The 16,990-nt window shown below is 52.9% G+C and overlaps 6 protein-coding genes across 6 annotated transcripts; 3 read left to right on the top strand and 3 right to left on the bottom strand.

Annotated features, from left to right (window-relative positions):
- Positions 1 to 486: 486 nt before the first annotated feature.
- Positions 487 to 1,749, bottom strand: NCS57_01102800 (Transaldolase; the record flags this gene model as incomplete). Its single annotated transcript, XM_053060750.1, has 6 exons — positions 487 to 898; positions 943 to 1,174; positions 1,227 to 1,335; positions 1,380 to 1,532; positions 1,578 to 1,621; positions 1,683 to 1,749. The coding sequence occupies 6 exons, from the start codon at positions 1,747 to 1,749 to the stop codon at positions 487 to 489; spliced, it is 1,017 nt and encodes a 338-aa protein (XP_052909136.1).
- An 864-nt stretch (positions 1,750 to 2,613) lies between these two features.
- Positions 2,614 to 4,146, top strand: NCS57_01102700 (Protoheme IX farnesyltransferase, mitochondrial; the record flags this gene model as incomplete). The annotated part of the gene is made up of 1 exon (XM_053060749.1): positions 2,614 to 4,146. The coding sequence occupies one exon, from the start codon at positions 2,614 to 2,616 to the stop codon at positions 4,144 to 4,146; it is 1,533 nt and encodes a 510-aa protein (XP_052909135.1).
- Positions 4,147 to 4,940: 794 nt separating this feature from the next.
- Positions 4,941 to 6,002, bottom strand: NCS57_01102600 (Myb-like domain-containing protein; the record flags this gene model as incomplete). The annotated part of the gene is made up of 2 exons (XM_053060748.1): positions 4,941 to 5,432; positions 5,481 to 6,002. 2 exons carry the CDS (start codon positions 6,000 to 6,002, stop codon positions 4,941 to 4,943), a joined length of 1,014 nt encoding a protein of 337 aa, XP_052909134.1.
- A 4,091-nt stretch (positions 6,003 to 10,093) lies between these two features.
- NCS57_01102500 (uncharacterized protein) lies at positions 10,094 to 11,662 on the top strand (the record flags this gene model as incomplete). Its single annotated transcript, XM_053060747.1, has 1 exon — positions 10,094 to 11,662. One exon carries the CDS (start codon positions 10,094 to 10,096, stop codon positions 11,660 to 11,662), a length of 1,569 nt encoding a protein of 522 aa, XP_052909133.1.
- Positions 11,663 to 12,100: 438 nt separating this feature from the next.
- Positions 12,101 to 13,969, bottom strand: NCS57_01102400 (Non-reducing end alpha-L-arabinofuranosidase; the record flags this gene model as incomplete). Its single annotated transcript, XM_053060746.1, has 8 exons — positions 12,101 to 12,638; positions 12,685 to 12,850; positions 12,897 to 13,194; positions 13,243 to 13,331; positions 13,380 to 13,394; positions 13,443 to 13,555; positions 13,607 to 13,801; positions 13,863 to 13,969. 8 exons carry the CDS (start codon positions 13,967 to 13,969, stop codon positions 12,101 to 12,103), a joined length of 1,521 nt encoding a protein of 506 aa, XP_052909132.1.
- A 993-nt stretch (positions 13,970 to 14,962) lies between these two features.
- NCS57_01102300 (uncharacterized protein) lies at positions 14,963 to 16,671 on the top strand (the record flags this gene model as incomplete). The annotated part of the gene is made up of 5 exons (XM_053060745.1): positions 14,963 to 15,111; positions 15,160 to 15,351; positions 15,398 to 15,531; positions 15,580 to 16,418; positions 16,468 to 16,671. 5 exons carry the CDS (start codon positions 14,963 to 14,965, stop codon positions 16,669 to 16,671), a joined length of 1,518 nt encoding a protein of 505 aa, XP_052909131.1.
- Between the last annotated feature and the right edge of the window lie 319 nt (positions 16,672 to 16,990).

The following is a 16,990-nucleotide window of genomic DNA, read 5'->3' as shown; positions in this document are numbered from 1 at the left end:
TCTGTGTGCCCACCATTTCAAGTGACCGATCCGGAAGAGGATCTCAATAAAGCCTGCAACGGTGTAAAATTAGCAATGGTCCAAGGGAGTGCACGTCCTAGCCACATCCCAACCTCCCTTCAGTTGCAAGTTGTCTGTCTTTCTTTGTTAGCTGTCACGCTCTTGGTGGAAGCCAAAAGAGGGGAAGGCATCCGCCAGCCTTGATGCCGAACAAAGGATATCGAAGGTTCCAGTTGAGCACCCTACAGGGATCAATTCAGGGCCCAAGATCCTCTGTAATCTCTTTGTCCTCGAGAATGGGTCTTCTGATCAGTCGGATTGCGATTGCGCATTCACGGAGAAGGCAGTGATTGAGAAGTTGAATGATATGGTTGATTTGAGTATTGTCAGTCAATTGCTGATTGCCGGCCTCTGTCGACCGCTGTGAACTCCCGTTAACGGGCCGCTGCGACTGGGTTATTGACAATCACCGGTCGGCACCCGTCGTTATCCAGCATGGTGCTTCACCAGTTCCTCCAGTTTCTCTTGAAAGTCGGCAAAGTAATTGATGGCCTGGATGATCTTTCCTTCGCTTGAGCCGAAACCACTTCTAGTAAAGGCGAGCCTCCATGCGCTTTCATCTTTGACAAGAGCACCGTAATCCTTCGTCTCCCAGCTCTTGTTCGCAGGTCCTTGGGCAAAGTACTCTCCCAGGGTCCCTTTCCAGCTTGACAGGTCGGTGGAAGCCAGTCCGCGGAGCAGGTTAGGCGAGATGGTGACATGCTGGATGCCTGCAAGTTGCATCACTTCATCGAGAGAAGTGAGTGAAGCAGCCAGGACCTGGGTGCGGAAAGAGTGGCTAATGTAGTACGCTTGTGCCTCTCGGCAAAAGTCGAAGGCTTTGTTTTGGTCCACGTACCTACGATTGTCAGCAGGGAACAGGCATGTCAAAGGGAGACATACCCCTCTTCAAAGTGAACCTTGAGTTCATTCACGTAGGGGGCAATGTAGGTGCATTGTGCCTCAGCGGCCAACGCTGCTTGCTCCATGCAAAATATGGTGGTCGCAAGAGTTGCGATGCCTTTCATCTCAACACTCCGACAAGCTTGGAGGCCCTCCCATGTGGAAGGAATTTTGATGCACACCCTCTTTGTGTCAAAGTCGGGCGCCAGTGCTTTGAAAATGTCGATGATTCCTGATAACATGTTAGCGAAGGGGATGAAATCAGGTCAAGGACAAGAGTTAACTGAAGGCGTTGTCAATTGTTCCAGCTGTTGAGTATGACAGCTTGGGGTTCGTCTGGATGTGTACGTAGCCCGTCAAGTTGGGCAGTGTCAATAGTTGCAGTTTGACCATCTTTTCATGTTAGAACATCTTCATCTTGCGAGAAGCCTTCATACCAGAATCTCAACCACGAACTCCTCAAAGGTCGCGGTGCCTTGCAGCCCTTTTAGAGCCTCCCGTGCATCTCGAATGGCCTCCACGATCAAAGACTCATGGTGCAATAGGGGTTGGCCAGCGAGTGGCCGAGAAACCTCAAAGAACGCAATGGCCTTGAACTTGTCAGCACCACACAATACACACACGGGGTGACCAACCTGGTTAGAAGTGCAATCCACGAAAGGGCCCAGCTCCCGAGCAACTGGATTTACAAGTCAGTTTCTCAATGTCGTAAGAATATAGCATGTCCGAGCAGCCCGTACCGTCACTGTCAAGAGTGTCGCAGTCGACCTGGCTGGTCTGACGAAGAGCACTTAGGAGAGTCGGCATTGTCAAAAGGACGGCGTTGGAACAGAAGCTCGAAATTGATCGTAATGTATTTTTGATAGTATGCTAGTCACATCGAAGCATCCAAAGACGAAGATATTTGAACGTTTCGAGACAGGTGAGCCGAATTCGGTGACCCATACTGATGTCGACAGACACCCCACCTTGTTGATCTGGGAGGACATCTGACAACCTCGAGCCGAAAGTCAATCGGTGATTCGCTCGGCTTGGCTTCCCAAAAGGTTCAAAGGCGTCGTTCTCGTCTCCATTGCCCTGACGGTGCGGTTGCGACTGCCATCAGAAGCACGAGAGAACTTTTCCAGACCCATTCTAGGCTTCCGGTTTTCGAAGCTCCGCTAGTGTCCTTCACCAATGTCGACGCAGAGAGTCGATCATGTGGTGGAATGCGTGGGTCGTGGTATGGAGGTTGTGTCTTGAGACCCAGAGAACCACTCAACCTGGGCCACGATCCTCAAGGTCTGGAGAACCACCCCGGCACTTGCCGATGGCAGCTGCTGCAGTTGTGAGACGGCAGGATGGGTCCTCTGCTGCAATCATTGCATTTAGCCGGAATCAATCTGCAGAGAAAGAACATGATAAGAAGATGGTGTGCAGGGCGTGGAGGAGACAAAAACGTGGGGGCGTCTGAGAGCAAGTGCGGGTACCCACGTGACTGGTCACGTTTCACTTCCTTTTCCCCAGACACTTCCTGATTGGGTCAACCCACCAAGAAATCTGCCATCAGAGTCGAACCATCCATCCAATCCACGACCAGCTTACTCTACTCAATCGAACCTCTTCGGCTCCGCGAGTCGGTTATGGATTGAGTCTCGTCGACGACGGCCATGAACCCATCGCCCGGCGATCATGCGACCACCACGATGCCTCGTCCCCGCCGCGGAGCTCCAGTCCCTGCTCCTCAAGGCTCCGAGGACCGGCCCATCGCGACGATGGATGTCTGCCGCCGCCGCTTTTCCTGCGCCTAGGATGGTCGCTTCCACTTCGTCCAAGTGTGCACCGTTTTTCCTATCCAACAGGCTCTTTGACCGATCCAATTGCCTCGATTTCGTCATCCTCCGCCGTGCCAATGGCATCTACTCTACCTCTGCCTCGGCATCCGTAACACCCGATTCGACAGTATCGTCAACTACCTCAAATGCCTCCAATTCCTCTCAATCCGAACCTGAGCTTGCTCCTCACCGGCGACGACAAGCTCAACGCCGCGAAAAAGCTGCTACTGCCGCCGCCGCTCGAGGAGAAACCCCTCTTCCTCCAGATGCCTCATCTCTTCTTACAAGCCATGCCGCTTCACACCCCACCGACTCGCTCCGACGGCACATTTCCACCTTTCTCTCCCTCTCGAAACCCCGATTGACGATGCTCGTTGTTCTTACCGCAATGGCTACATATGCACTCTATCCCGTCCCCGAGATGCTCTCCCCGAGCACTACCGAGACTCCGAGTCTGAGCCCGCTCACATTATTATTCCTCACGACCGGCACGGCTCTTTGCTCCGCTAGCGCGAATACCTTCAACATGCTGTACGAGCCCAAGACCGATGCCAAGATGACCCGAACCCGCAACCGCCCACTCGTCCGGGGCCTCATCTCGAAGCGAAGCGCTATTATTTTCGGAGTCCTGTCTGGTATCATTGGAACGGGTGCCCTTTATGTTGGTGTCAACCCCACTGTGTCCGGACTCGGTTTCGCCAATATCGTCATTTATGCCGGCATGTATACACCTCTCAAGGCTGTGACAGCCTTCAACACCTGGGTCGGCGCCGTTGTTGGAGGTATTCCTCCTCTGATGGGTTGGGCTGCTGCTGCTGGCGAGACTGCTACCAAGGACGGATCCTGGAGGGAGCTCCTGTTTGCTAATGACGGCTCGTCCATTGGCGGTTGGGTCATGGCAGGGTTGCTCTTTGCATGGCAGTTCCCCCACTTTATGGCCTTGAGCTGGCCCATCCGTGAGGAGTACAAAAATGCTGGACTTCGCATGTTGGCATGGACAAACCCAGCCCGCAACGGGCGTGTCGCTCTGCGATACAGTATCGTCTTCATTCCCCTCTGTATATCGCTCTGCGCCGCAGGAGTCACAGAGTGGTCTTTTGCCGTTACCAGTCTTCCCATCAATGCCTGGCTCGTGCGAGAGGCCGTGCGCTTCTGGAAGTACGAGGGCCACAAGGGCAGCGCCCGAGGCCTCTTCTGGGCCAGTGTGTGGCATCTTCCCGGTGTCATGATCCTTGCTCTGCTACACAAGAAGGGTATGTGGAGCAGGGTATGGAGGAGCATTTTCGGTGAGGAGGATGGTGAGTGGGAAGAGGAAGAGTTGGATGAGATGGTGAGCATGGCCGTGGAGAACACAGGCAGTAGGTTACAAGCTGAGAAGCCTACTCGGTGATGTAGGATGGACGAGTAAATGGATGTACCAACAATTGTATGAGTGATGGTGGGAATGAGGTCTATGTCATGGGCTGTAGTCGTGGTTCTTGTGATGCCGTCTCTTGCACACTACTCATCATATCATGCATCACTGTAGACTATCATGTTAATAACATTTCAAGACATTAGTCTGTAGAGTATCTAAGGCTGAGCAAGCCTAACCATCAACCATCCCGAAAGATCAACCTTGGGAGTATCTACAGTCACAATACCATATTCGAACCCAGTTGAACGCAGAAAAAGCTTGTATTCCTGATATCGCATGTCTCAAAAAACAGTAAAGACAAGGCGCTGCTAGATCAGCCGACATGCTTCGTGTCATGGTATCTCTATCTCTAGTTGTACAAAGGAAAACGTAAGCATTCCCCCGTCCCTCCTCTTTCGAACCACCGTTTTGAACAAAGCAAATGCACACAAAAAGTAAACAGAAAACATTAATGCAGAAAATATCCAACGCCAAACACACACAGAAAAACAAGTAGACAAAATGACCCAGTCGTGCGTGATCGTCGTTATAGTTTGTCCCAGGAGCGCCAGAAACACCAAAAACTCGCCCGTGCTGCTGCTCGCCATGCAGTGAAAAGGACTGGAACCGCCAACATGATGATGCTGGAAACAGATAAAGAAAAGAACGGACGGCGGCAGTTGGGATTTGTTTGTGAGAGAGATGAAGAGGTAGATGAGAATGTGTTGGGTGAAAGTCGGAGAGTGAGAGAGAGTAAGGAGAAGGGTGAGAGCCATGATGAGTGGTCATTAGATATTGGCTCGTGGTCGGTTGATGAGATTCCCAATGCCCATATCTGAGCTCTGGGGTCGTTGTGTCGTCAAATACTGCTGCGGGCTGTTGCCCTGGCTGTGCCCATTCCCAGCATGAGCTGCATACCCATGGCCGGCGCTGGCACTGGAGCTCACGCTCGACGAGTACCCGTGTCCCCCGTAGCCGCCTCCGTACGCGGCGGCGGCTGCGGCTGCCATGCCGTACTGGGCGTTGCCGAGCGCCGCCATCTGGGCCTGCGACTGCAGCTGGTGGAACGAGGCGGTGGCCGAGGCGGGCACCGAGTGCACGACCGATGAGGTTGTCTCGGGGCTGCTATAGGATGCGTCTAGTTCGTCAACGGGTGTCAGGCCCATGCCGGAGATGCCGCTGTCGTCGTCATACCCTGAGAGAGCGCCGGACTCGAGACGGTCGCGGCGAGCAGCGGCGCGGGCGGCGCTTTGAAGATTCTTGAGGCCATTAGACATGCACTGGAAGTATGTTAGTATTGTAAATATCCAGGGACACTGGGAGCTTACCTTGGCCTCAACAACATTCCACTTCTCGCCTGTTCGAGCGGCGAGTCCACTCCAAATCTCCTTCCTCATGGCCATGTACTCCTTGGCCAGCCGTTGGAGCTTCAGGTTATCCCAGTCATCAGCGCCCTTGCGCTCCATCAACCGCTCGTGACGCTTGCGGCAAGCATTGGGGGTCTTTGTGGGAAAGTAGTTGGCCTGGATCTGGCCCCAGTTGAGGCCTTGCATCCTCGCCGTGAGCAGCTGCTGGTCGTCCTGAGGAGTCCATGCTCCCGAGCTCGCTCGGTGCTGCACCGGAGGGGGCACCGACACAGTCGGCGCTGTGCTCGTGTAGGACTCGTAGGTGGGCTGCTGGGCCTGGGTCTGAAGGGCCATGGAGGAGGTAGTAGTAGTAGGGATGTTGTAGTATGTGGATGGCATGGTCATCCGGTGCTGGTTATACAGAGGAGAAGGAGCAAGAGAAACAGGAAGACCAGGATTGTAGCGGTTCTGGGGGTTGCTGGGAGCGCGAGTGTGTTTCGGCATGATGAAGAAAAGGAAGAAAGAAATGTAGAGATAGGTTGAAGAGAAGAGGATCCCGTTGATGAAGGATCCAGTTGTAACAAGAGATTACGGATTAAGCGTAAGAGAGAGGGTAAGGCCTGGGTCAACCGGCCTGGGTCTGCTTGGTCCGGTCTTGAAGATGGTGGCCCGGAGGTTCAAGTGTGTAATCGGCCGAAGCGATAAAGATTGAGATGCCAAAAGGAAATCAACGATTGGGTTTCAGAGAGTCAAGGAAATAATAGGAAATTTTTTGAAGCCCAGATGATGAAAGCGACAGATGGAATATCGACCAAAAGGAGAATGAACCAAGAACGGAAAGGAAAGGAGAAAAAATAGGAATGATGCTGTATAGCGAAGGAAAGGTTGTCTGAGGAGAGAGGAGAAAGAGGCCATGAGAAGGCCGGATATGAGGCAAGCTTTAAGCACCCCCGCGACGCCATCGCAGAGTGGATCGTTCGCCCAAAAGCTGAGGCAAAAGATACCATGTACCCAATCTAACCCTGGGCGGCTCTGGCAGTGAGTGAAACAGGGCAAAGAGGGACGACAGATGGCAATGAAACGGCACACTTGTGTCTAGAGCTAAGAGTATGCTATGAATAGGTCACGGATATTGGTCGGGACATGGCGGCGGCTGTTTGGAGCTCGGCGGTTAGGAGGGGGAGTGGAGGGTGGAGGGGGAGGGGAAGTTTGACAGGGCGGCTAGGGTGAATCTGCTGAGGATGGGGAGAGCGGAGCTGGAATATGGATTCATCCGTAGCACGAAAGGGTTTGAGCAAGCGCCAGAGGTTTTAAGCGGGGTGCTGAAGACCAGAGAAAGAGACGGGAGCATGTTCGAGCCGTCTGTCTGTCTGGCCATGTTTAGTTCAGATGGCATGTACATTAGTGACATGTTGACAGGACAACTAAGAGAGAGGCTCTAGATCTTGACAGCCAGCCGATTTGCAGGTTCGAGAGCGGTTCATGACAGTCCAGCATGGGTCGCTAACTCTGATGTGGCGGACTGACAGTCAATCGGGCGCCTGGGGAAATGAAACGGGGGCTACAGGGATTCCGGGTGAGAAGTGGTGTGCCAAAGTCAAACGTGGAACCAGAAGGGACGAAAAAAGAACCACAGAGCAGAATGCCCGCGGGGATCGCCAAAGGCTGCACGAACTGACGGGAAGTGCATCTTGTGCAGAAAACAGCATGGGTATTTTTGTTCTGTCGAGAATGCGCATCATCGTTGCCGAGAAGCAGCAGCAGCAGGGGTCTTGTGTGAAAAGATGAAACGAAACAACCCCTGCAGATCTATTCAGAGCATCTTTTTTAAAGTTCGCCGACGATTGTGGTTTGCCGCCCAACCGTTCTAGGCGAAGAAGAAACGGTTGCCCAAGAGGGAACGATAAGAAGAAGATGCAATGTCTTGGTGTTGAAGAGACAGTGAGTTCACTGGGATTGTGTTGTGGGGGTCCCGTGGTTATCCAATTGGCCAGCCCTTCCAGGCGCGCGTTTAACTCAAAAACCATCGGCGACTCCCGAAACAGACTAGCTCATCTATTTTGAGAGCAATGCTGATCCTCGATTGGACATGACCTCACAAGTATCCCTACCGCAACATTTTGCGGCACAGGTACCTGTCCACTCAGAAGCTCTCCATCTTGGTTGACAAGCGCCGAGGAGGGTCGCGGGCCGGGGTTAGTTGACAGCGGCAAGCGTGTAGTGAAGCAGACGGGGCGTTTCAGGTAGACGAGAAGCAAGCAGGTGAACAAGTTTCTAAGCCTGTATGTTTCTTTAAACTTGTCTGGTGAGTTTCTTTGTATAGTATCATTCTTTGTGAGACATTGACGTTTTTGGAGACGCCTTGTTTCTGCCTACCGTTTGCGCCATTGTCTCTGCAAGGACGTCATCTGCCGAGCCCGGCGTTTGGGTACTAACCGGCTACCACGACAAAGATGGGCGGCTGTTTGAAGATATCATGAGGGAAGTAGGGCTGGCGGTCCGATAACTGATGACATTATCTTTGAGAAGCTTGGCAGTTGTTTTGTCAACTTGCTGAGGTCAATTTCCACCCTCATCCTCCATGTGAGGACCACACGATCGTGAGCTTACAAGATAAAGTTCAACTGACTCTGGGTATCATTGCTCTATGTATGTTTATTCATCTACGGAGAACTATGTACTCATAAGTTTGTATACACAACCGAAAAGCCCAAGCCTGGGGTTGCCGCAATTCGGCAGGGCGACCGGAAGAGCTTATCTGACAAGCCCTCCAGAGTCCACCATCCTCCAAGCTGCCATCTTAGTGAACTTGGCCACACATTCATCAGTATGAGTCCCCCAAAAGCTCAATGCTGATGCACGCCTCGGTATCAAAGCGCAGCCAAGTGCAATTCTAGGTTCCTATACGTTGTTCTTATCGACGCGACTCGCATGATTGAGTGTCGCGTGCTTGCAGGTTGCCTTAACAGACGAAGCATCCACGCTCGTAGGCATTATAGGCTGCTGAGGGGACCTTCTGGAAGCCAGCGCGACAGATGATGAGCCCGGTCTACAAACAAGCGCATCAGCACCGACAGCAGCCAAAGCGACAGCAAAGCCAACGATCATCTTGAAAGCCATTTCAACGTCGAAATGTTGAAAAGAGACGACGAGAATTCTCCACCCTTTCACGAATTGCTCGTCTTTTGCTTTTAAAGTCTTGCGCTGTCCCATCTTAATTTCCCGGGTGGCGTCGAGCTAGACCTTGGCGACGGACACCATTGCTAATAATTTGACGGCTAAGAAGCCACTCGTCAACGGTCGTCGAGAGAGGGTTCCACAATCGGCCGAGACATGTTTAGCGGTTTATGTCTATGAGCTGTTGGTAGAGTGTTTGGTCTTGTGTGTTCTAGATAGGTTCAAGTGTATCTAGAGTGTAGAGCTGAAGTGAAGAAGAGGTGCTCGAGCATTATTCCTTGTTGTTTTGCCCGAAGAGGATTCATTCCCCGCTACGGGTGATCCCGAAACCGACACACGGCAGAACCCCGCTGACAAGAGCGTATTGAGTCAATGCAACAAGTTAGGGGAAAGTGATAGCATGACCGCCTTTTTCATCTAGGCAGCAGCAGCTACTATGGGCCATATACAATGTTGTCACTGGCTACAGGAATAATTAGCTTTCGCTGCTGATCGTAGTTGAAACCGGGTGGATAAAAAGGCAACTGAGCAAGGGTGATGATAGCATCAAACAAGTGCCGATCCGTACTCAACCGACTTTAGCATAACAACCGAAATTGTGACATTCGGTTAAACGCTGTAAATGAGAAAAAGTAGCAATTCACGCTTCAAATATGAGTTATCAAGTCTTGAAACGCCTTGAGTCGCGACACATTGCTGCATTCCTGGGCGATCTTTTGTTGATATAGGGTAGCCGGTTTTGCCCAACCTACAGTGTAACAGGTCGTGATCCCACTGTGGCAAGCTTCGTATCTGCGTATCTGCATTGAACAGCCTCCAAAGGCAGGGATCCAAGCCTCCCATCCATTCAAAATGGTTCGCCTCAGCCATATTCTCTCAACAAGGCAACTTGTAGGGCTGCAAGGATACTGACCTTGAACGAGAACGAACTCTTAAGTGGAGATGTCAAGCTAAGGCAGCAAGGCGGTGCGTCTGGCAGGTTGCCTCTTTTGGCTTTCTGTATCCAGTTTCAAAGTCACGGGTACCTGGGGTTTCATTCTGCACGGATGGATCGGCAGGTATTTTGGACCCTTTCTGGTTTTGGTGAGCCTCGCGTCTCTAATGCACGCACGTCATGAAGGATTTAGTCTCTTGCGCAGCCAAAAGGGGACAAGAGAATGTGAGTGTCTGATAGGTTGGGTATGGCACAGCCCAAAGCTGACAGAAATAGTGAGCGTCCGACAGATAGGACACTGTCTGCCGTATTCTGTCGTTGATATCCCCACCCTCTGGCAACCCCAGCTGGACATGGCGATGCAGGTGAGACGATAGGCAGCGGAGGCTATGAACATGCCGTTGAAACGAATATATAACTGGCCTGCTTGGCCCTCTAAACTTCTTTCCATGCACAGCAACCTCAGACACCTACATCACACAAAATGGAGTCCCCAAGCACAGCTGGCAGTATCCTCGGCCAAGGGTCAGCGCTGGCCGCTCTGGATGCTCTGTTCCCCGGTTTCACATCAGTCCGCAACGCCACCTTCTTGATGTTTCTCGCGCCGTACGTCTACGATGCTGTCAAGGGCGTCGTCAAGACTCGACTCATCTCGTCTGTCGAGATCAGTGCGAGCGATGAGATTTACACCTATGTCATGCGCTGGGTTGCCGCCCACAGCCTGTCCAAGAACAACCACCGTCTTCTCGCGAGCAGCAGCATCAACTCAGAAGATGATGAGGAGGAGGATGGTGATCCCGACTTGGCTGAGCCTGCTAGCAACAACCTCGCTGATTTGAGGTCCAACATCTCACTTTACAATGCTCGACCGCTGCATTGGACACCCGCCATGGGTACACACTTTCTTCGTTACGGGGGCCGTTTCTTGACTTTTACCAGGTCGTTGGAGGAGAACAACACTCAACCTTTTGGTCGCCACATCGAAAAGATTGTCATCTCGTGTCTTGGAACAGACGCGACAGTGCTCAAGAGGCTCATCTACAACGCCCGGATGGAGCACCTGCAACAGCAAAGGGGACGCACCAGCATCTATCGCGCAGTCAAGGTCTATGGCGACGACCTCGCCTGGTCCAAGTACATGTCCAAGGCAACGAGGCCCATGTCAACAATCGCACTCGACGAGTCCATCAAGGAAGGCCTCATCAAGGATCTCCAGCGGTACCTGGATCCCCGGACGAAGCGCTGGTACGCCACCAGGGGCATTCCCTACCGTCGGGGGTACCTCTTCTCGGGGCCCCCTGGCACCGGCAAGACGAGTCTGACTCTTGCGGCTGCTGGGATAATGGGTCTGGATATTTACATGATCAGCCTGAACTCGCCGCTTCTCTCCGAGGATACTCTGGCGACTCTGTTCCGGGATCTGCCCCGTACTTGCCTTGTGCTGCTCGAGGACATTGACGCGACAAACCTCACCCACAAGCGAGAGGTTATTTCGGTCGAGTCCAAGACCCCTGCTGGGCCAAAGCGCGTTCGGGAGCGGGAGCCCGTCTCCCTCTCGGGGCTTCTCAACGTCATCGACGGTGTTGGAGCACAGGAGGGACGAGTCCTCGTCATGACGTCGAACCACACTGAAAACATTGACCCAGCTCTCCTGCGCCCAGGAAGAGTTGATTTCTCGGTTAAGTTTGGGCTGGCGACTTCTCACATGGCCACACAGCTGTTCACGCAAATGTACGAGGACAAGGCTGAAGAGGCGGAGGAGGAGATGAGGATGTCACTGAAAGAGACGGAAGACTTGAACTCTTTGGCCGTCGAGTTTGGAAAGAAGGTTCCCGAGTTGACGTTTAGCCCTGCGGCTCTTCAGGGGTTCCTGCTCACGCACCAGGATGATCCTCATGGGGCTGTCGAGGCTGTCGAGGGATGGGTAGAGGAGCGAGCTGCCCAGGATAAAGCCGCGGCCAAGGCGAAGGAAGAAAGTAAGGCTATTGAAGACGCACCAAAGGCCATTGAGGATACACCCAAGACAGAGGTGAATGGTGAAAAGAAGGATTAGTGGGAATAAGCGAGGTGGAGAATAATAAGGGCAAAATGCAGTGATGAGAGATACTCAACGCAATGACAGGCGTGACATGACAAACACTGGGAATAGCACAATAAGATGAGGCCAAGATACTTCATGACTCTGATTCATATACATCGTTACTTGGTCTATCTATCAATATCTCTATAGGTATCCAACCAGGCCCCCATACCAAGCCCCCATACCAAGCCCACCAAAAAGACCCACCAAGTGCAAAAAGAAGAGACCTAGAGAACCTCATGGGGTGAACCGGGATCGAACCGGTGACCTTCAGATAATTCGAATTCGAATGTTTGATTGAAGTTGTAGCTTCAGTCTGACGCGCTCCCAACTACGCCACCGCCCCAAGTTGCTTGGATGCCGGCCGCGATAACTCTGCTCAGGTGTCCGCGTCCTGGAGCAACGCCCGCTCTACAGCTTCCAGCGGAGAAGAGTGAGGGAGTGCTTGGGGAAGGTAAAGGTTCCTTGGCCGTCCCACTTGGACTCCTTGATGCCGACTTCTTCCTTCTCGGCTGTGTTGACAACCTTGACGTCTGCGCCGCTGACCGTGTGCACCTCAACCTCTCCGCTGACAAGACCCTTGAGCTCAGTCTCATAGTCCTTTTCCTCGTGGATGTTGACAACAGCCAAGTTGACAGTACCATCCTTGTCAAGAGCAGCAGAGACATCCAACCAAGGCGTCTCGATGGTTCCCCGGATCCAGGCCGGCTGGGTATCGCCTGCGTACTCGCCGGAGCGAACGTTGACGGCGATGGTGGAGCCGCGCATGTACTTGCTGTAGAGCAGGAGAGGCCACCAGGTTGACTGCTTGAGGATACCGTCCTTGGTCGTCATGAGAGGAGAGATGACGTTGACGGATTGGGCGATGTTGGCCATGCCCATGTGCTTGGATTGGCGGATGAAGACGTTGAGCCAGACGCTGACGGCGAGGGCGTCGGAGAGGTTGTACCTGAGATGTTAGTATTGTTGGTGAGTGAAAATGAGGGTTTACTTACTTCTCTTCAGCACCCTCTTCTCCGGGAGCGCGGACGGGATCCCAGACGTTCCACTCATCGAAGCAAATCTTTTGTCGTCGAACTGAAGGAGGAACACCGTTCTCAATGCGGGCGAGATCGATCAAACCAGCCGTAATCTCAATAGCCCTCTCAGCAGATCTCGGAGCTAAACCTGTCAGCCATGCCTCACTAGCTCTCAGCATCAAACATACCGGTAGCGTTCTTGTAGTGATCAGAGCTAGCAGTATACACATGAATACTGTGCATATCGATCAAGCTCGCCGTCGTGCTACCTCCCAGTCCGTGGAGATCAAACTTGATGCACTCCTTGACGACGTACGAGTCCCACGTGCTGTAGCCCGTCTCACCACAGAGGATGAGCTCAACGCTGGGATCGAGAAGCTTGATGGCCTTGGCCCATTGGTAAGCCTGCTTTGCGTAGTCTTCCTTTGTCATCTGGCCGACTTGCCAGGGACCCCACATCTCGTTTCCGAGGGCCCAGTACTTGACCTGGTGATGGTGTTAGTGATGGGTAAAGTGAAGGTTTGGGGGACGTACGTTGTAAGGCTTTTCGCGGCCGTTTTGACGGCGGAGGTTGGCGTAGTAGCTGTTTCGGTCAGAGTTGCAGTACTCGACCCATCCGAGGGCTTAGCATGTTAGTGAGAGTGCGTGCTTTAGATGCCTCATTTACTGACCTTCATCGAGAGTTCCTGTGACATGTTAGCAAGTGCATCTCTTATTGACATGAGTATGCTTACCGGTTCCAAAGTTGAGGCAAAAGTAAGGCTCAGTGCCAACAACCTCACACCACTTGAGAAACTCATCGGTTCCAAATTCATTGCTCTCAGTGCCGATCCAAGCAAGCTCAGGTCTGCACCTCATTAATACTCTCCCAAACATCAAATATTAAGTGCAAACTCACCTAGCAGGTCGCTTCTCCTTGGGTCCAACACCATCAAGCCAGTGGTACGTAGCAACAAAGTTACCACCGGGATACCGCACAACCGGAACGTTGAGCTCCTTCATGGCCTCGATGACATCTGTGCGGAAGCCGTTGGCGTCGGACAGGGGGTTTCCCGGGTCGTAGATGCCGCCGTAGATGCAGCGGCCCATGTGTCTGGGCGCGGCACGTCAATACAACCCTAGGGGGAACCATGAAATTGGGGGGATGTGCTCACTCTGTGAATCCTCCATAGATGTTGTCTTCAATCTTGGAGATTACGGCCGTTGGGTCGACCGTGATGGTTGGACGTTCGTCGTCCGAAATGCGAGTAAAGGTGGCCATGACTGAGTTCTACTGTGGTAGGTCACACAAGATCAAACAAGCATACACAACAAGGCCAAGCACACGGGGATTCTCCAACATGCACACACACTTGTGATGTTGTCGATTCTAGATTCCTTAATGCTCAGTCACGAGAGACACTCAATTTATGCAACTCAAATCTCACGCCAGACACATTCTCTCCATGCCATATCGTGCAGTCCCACCGCTCCCCTCGGTGCTTCGACGGGACTCCTCTCACCGCGTCTCTCGTCCGGTTCGTGCGCTTGACGCGAGCCCCAGCGATTGGAGCGCTTCACCTGTGATCATTCTAGGTTTCGATCGGCATAGTAAAGCACCCCCGCAACGACACGAGACGTGGCCGGGGCCCCGGTCCAACCACATGGTGGCGTGAGCTTTTCTTTTCCCTCGGCCGGGGGAGTAATTGCAACGCCGGAGCTAGCAGGGGAAACTCCACCAGTCCCGTCGAGTTCCCATGTCACGGTCTGTGAGACCGGCATGTTGCTAGAGCCAAGCCTCATCAACTGGTCGGGACACATTCCGGCCACTGTCAGTTGAGCGCTTGTAGAGCAAGTCAGCTAACAGAGAAATATTCCAGCTAACTCAGGTCACAAGGGATCTCACCGAGGCTCTTGTCATTCCGCTCTCTCCACAACGCACTAGCAGCCTGGCCCTGTCAACCCACATTGGCGATCCCAAAGACGGTAGTCACTCCGGGGACCCGCAGAAAGGGTATCCCCAAGGCCCATGCGGGGAAAACAAGAGGGAATGAATTGCCTATTGATGATGAGCATCTTTGCAAGATTGCAAGTTCGGGGCTCTCGTGCCGTCGCGCCAGAGTGTGATGGACCTAGCCCTGTCCCCCGTTCTCCCGTTGTGTCGGGATCCTTTGACCCCGTCCGTATACGACCTCGATGTGTTTAAATAGAGCCGTTGATCGCCTCTCTTTTTTGTGATTCTCCAGTCAACCACTGCCAATCCAAGATCTTCATCATGGCTCTCCCTCCAAAGTGGTATCAGTTTGCAGTGTCCGTCTTTGCCTCGCTGGGCTCTCTGCTCTATGGCTATGACTTGGGTGTCATTGCCGAGGTGATTGCCTCTGGCAACTTTGTCAATCAGTTTGGTAATGACCCAAACAAGATGTGAGTAACCTCACCCATGTGTCTCCGTGTTTATACTGACTCTGGTAGTGGTGCTGTCGTGTCCGTCTTTACTGGAGGTGCCTTTTTCGGTGCCATGTTTGCTGGTCCTGCTGGTGATAAATTCGGCCGCAAGTATACCATCCTGATCGGTGCTCTCATCTTTATCCTCGGTGGTGGTCTTCAGACTGGTGCCTCGCATATCGACTATCTGTACTCTGGACGATGTCTCGCCGGTGTTGGGTAAGTTTCCTTAGTCTAATTTGCTGTGCTTCACTAACATGCCCAGTGTTGGCTTCCTTGTCATGATCGTTCCCGTTTACCAGGGAGAGCTTTGCCATCCTGATATCCGTGGAAGAGTCACTGCCCTTCAGCAGTTTATGCTTGGTGTTGGTGCTCTCATCGCTTCAGCTGTCGGCTATGGTAAGCCCCCATAACCCTGCCTTAACCTCCCAAAACTAACACCCCCAGGCACATACGTTGGCTTTGAGGACCACGACTCTCGCCAGTGGCGCATTGCCCTCGGCCTGCAGTGTCTCCCCGCCGTCATCCTCGCCGCCCTGATCCTCTTCTTCCCCGAGTCCCCCCGATGGCTCATCGACAAGGGTCACGTCGATGAGGGTCTCAAGACCCTCGCCCGCCTGCACTCCCAGGGCAACGTCGACGACCCCTGGGTGCGTGCCGAGTTTGAGCAGATCCAGGAGCGCATCGCCATCGAGCACGAGGCCGCCGCCAAGAGCTACCTCGAGCTCTTTACCGACAAGTCCTGCTTCCGTCGTCTCTTCCTTGCTGTTGCTCTGCAGGCTTCCGTTCAGATGACTGGTGTCTCCTGCATTCAGTACTACTCTGTCAAGATCTTTGCCAAGATTGGTATTTCCGGTGACGAGACTCTCCGCTACCAGATGATTTCTTCTGTCATCGCTCTGGTCGCTCAGTTCACTTGCATGCTTCTCATCGACAACACTGGTCGTCGCTGGCCCCTGATCGGAGGCAACTTCTTCAACGGAATCACCTTCATCATCGCCACCATCCTCCTCGCCAAGTTCCCCCCTGGTTCCGAGGGCGGCGGCGGCGCTGCTGGCTGGGGTTTCATCGTTATCACCTGGATCTACAACTTTTCCTTCAGCGCGACATGCGGTCCCTTGTCGTGGATTATCCCCGCCGAGATCTTTGATATGAAGACTCGTGCCAAGGGTGTGTCTATCGCTACCATGATGTCGTTTGCTTTCAACACCATGATTGGCCAGACTACTTCTGTCGCTCTTGACGAGAAGGACGGCATTGGCTGGAGATGGTACATTGTCTTCATTGTAAGTTCCCTCTTTGCCAGCATCTCTGTAACTATGCTAACCGAACCAGGTCTGCAACATGACCAACGCCCTCTTCTTCTGGGCTGTCCTCCCCGAGACCGCCCACCGACCCCTGGAGGAGATGCGCTACCTCTTCACCGAGGCCCCTCTGTTCGTTCCCTCCATGGACAAGAGCAGGTTCGCCGCCGGCCAGGATCTCGAGAGGCGAGCCGAGGAGGTTTCTCAGAAGCAGGAGTTGGCTCATGTCAACTAAAGTGGCTGTTGAAGCTGGCACAATGTAGTTAATAGCATCAAGTGTGTGTAGCATGCTTGTTGTAGACTGTTAATTGGAAGACGCGCTTGTGTACTCCATTCTGAGGTTGTCATGGGTACTCGCTGTGACATCTGTGAATAGTAATGCATGACTAGAATGCAGAGAATCAATCCGATGTTCACATGCTTGAAGTTGCCATAACAACATGGTTCCTTCGAGCACGACCCCTAATGCACACCCCCAAGTTGTCACGATCCTTCACTCACCGTGATATCTACACCCCTCCCAAGCAAGACCGATCTCAACGGCTCCCCAGTTA

This window comes from Fusarium keratoplasticum, chromosome 9, assembly GCF_025433545.1.
Source record: "Fusarium keratoplasticum isolate Fu6.1 chromosome 9, whole genome shotgun sequence".
Lineage (NCBI taxonomy): Eukaryota > Fungi > Ascomycota > Sordariomycetes > Hypocreales > Nectriaceae > Fusarium > Fusarium keratoplasticum.
The sequence above is the reverse complement of the archived record's forward strand: the minus strand, read 5'-3'. Positions and strand labels throughout refer to the sequence as shown.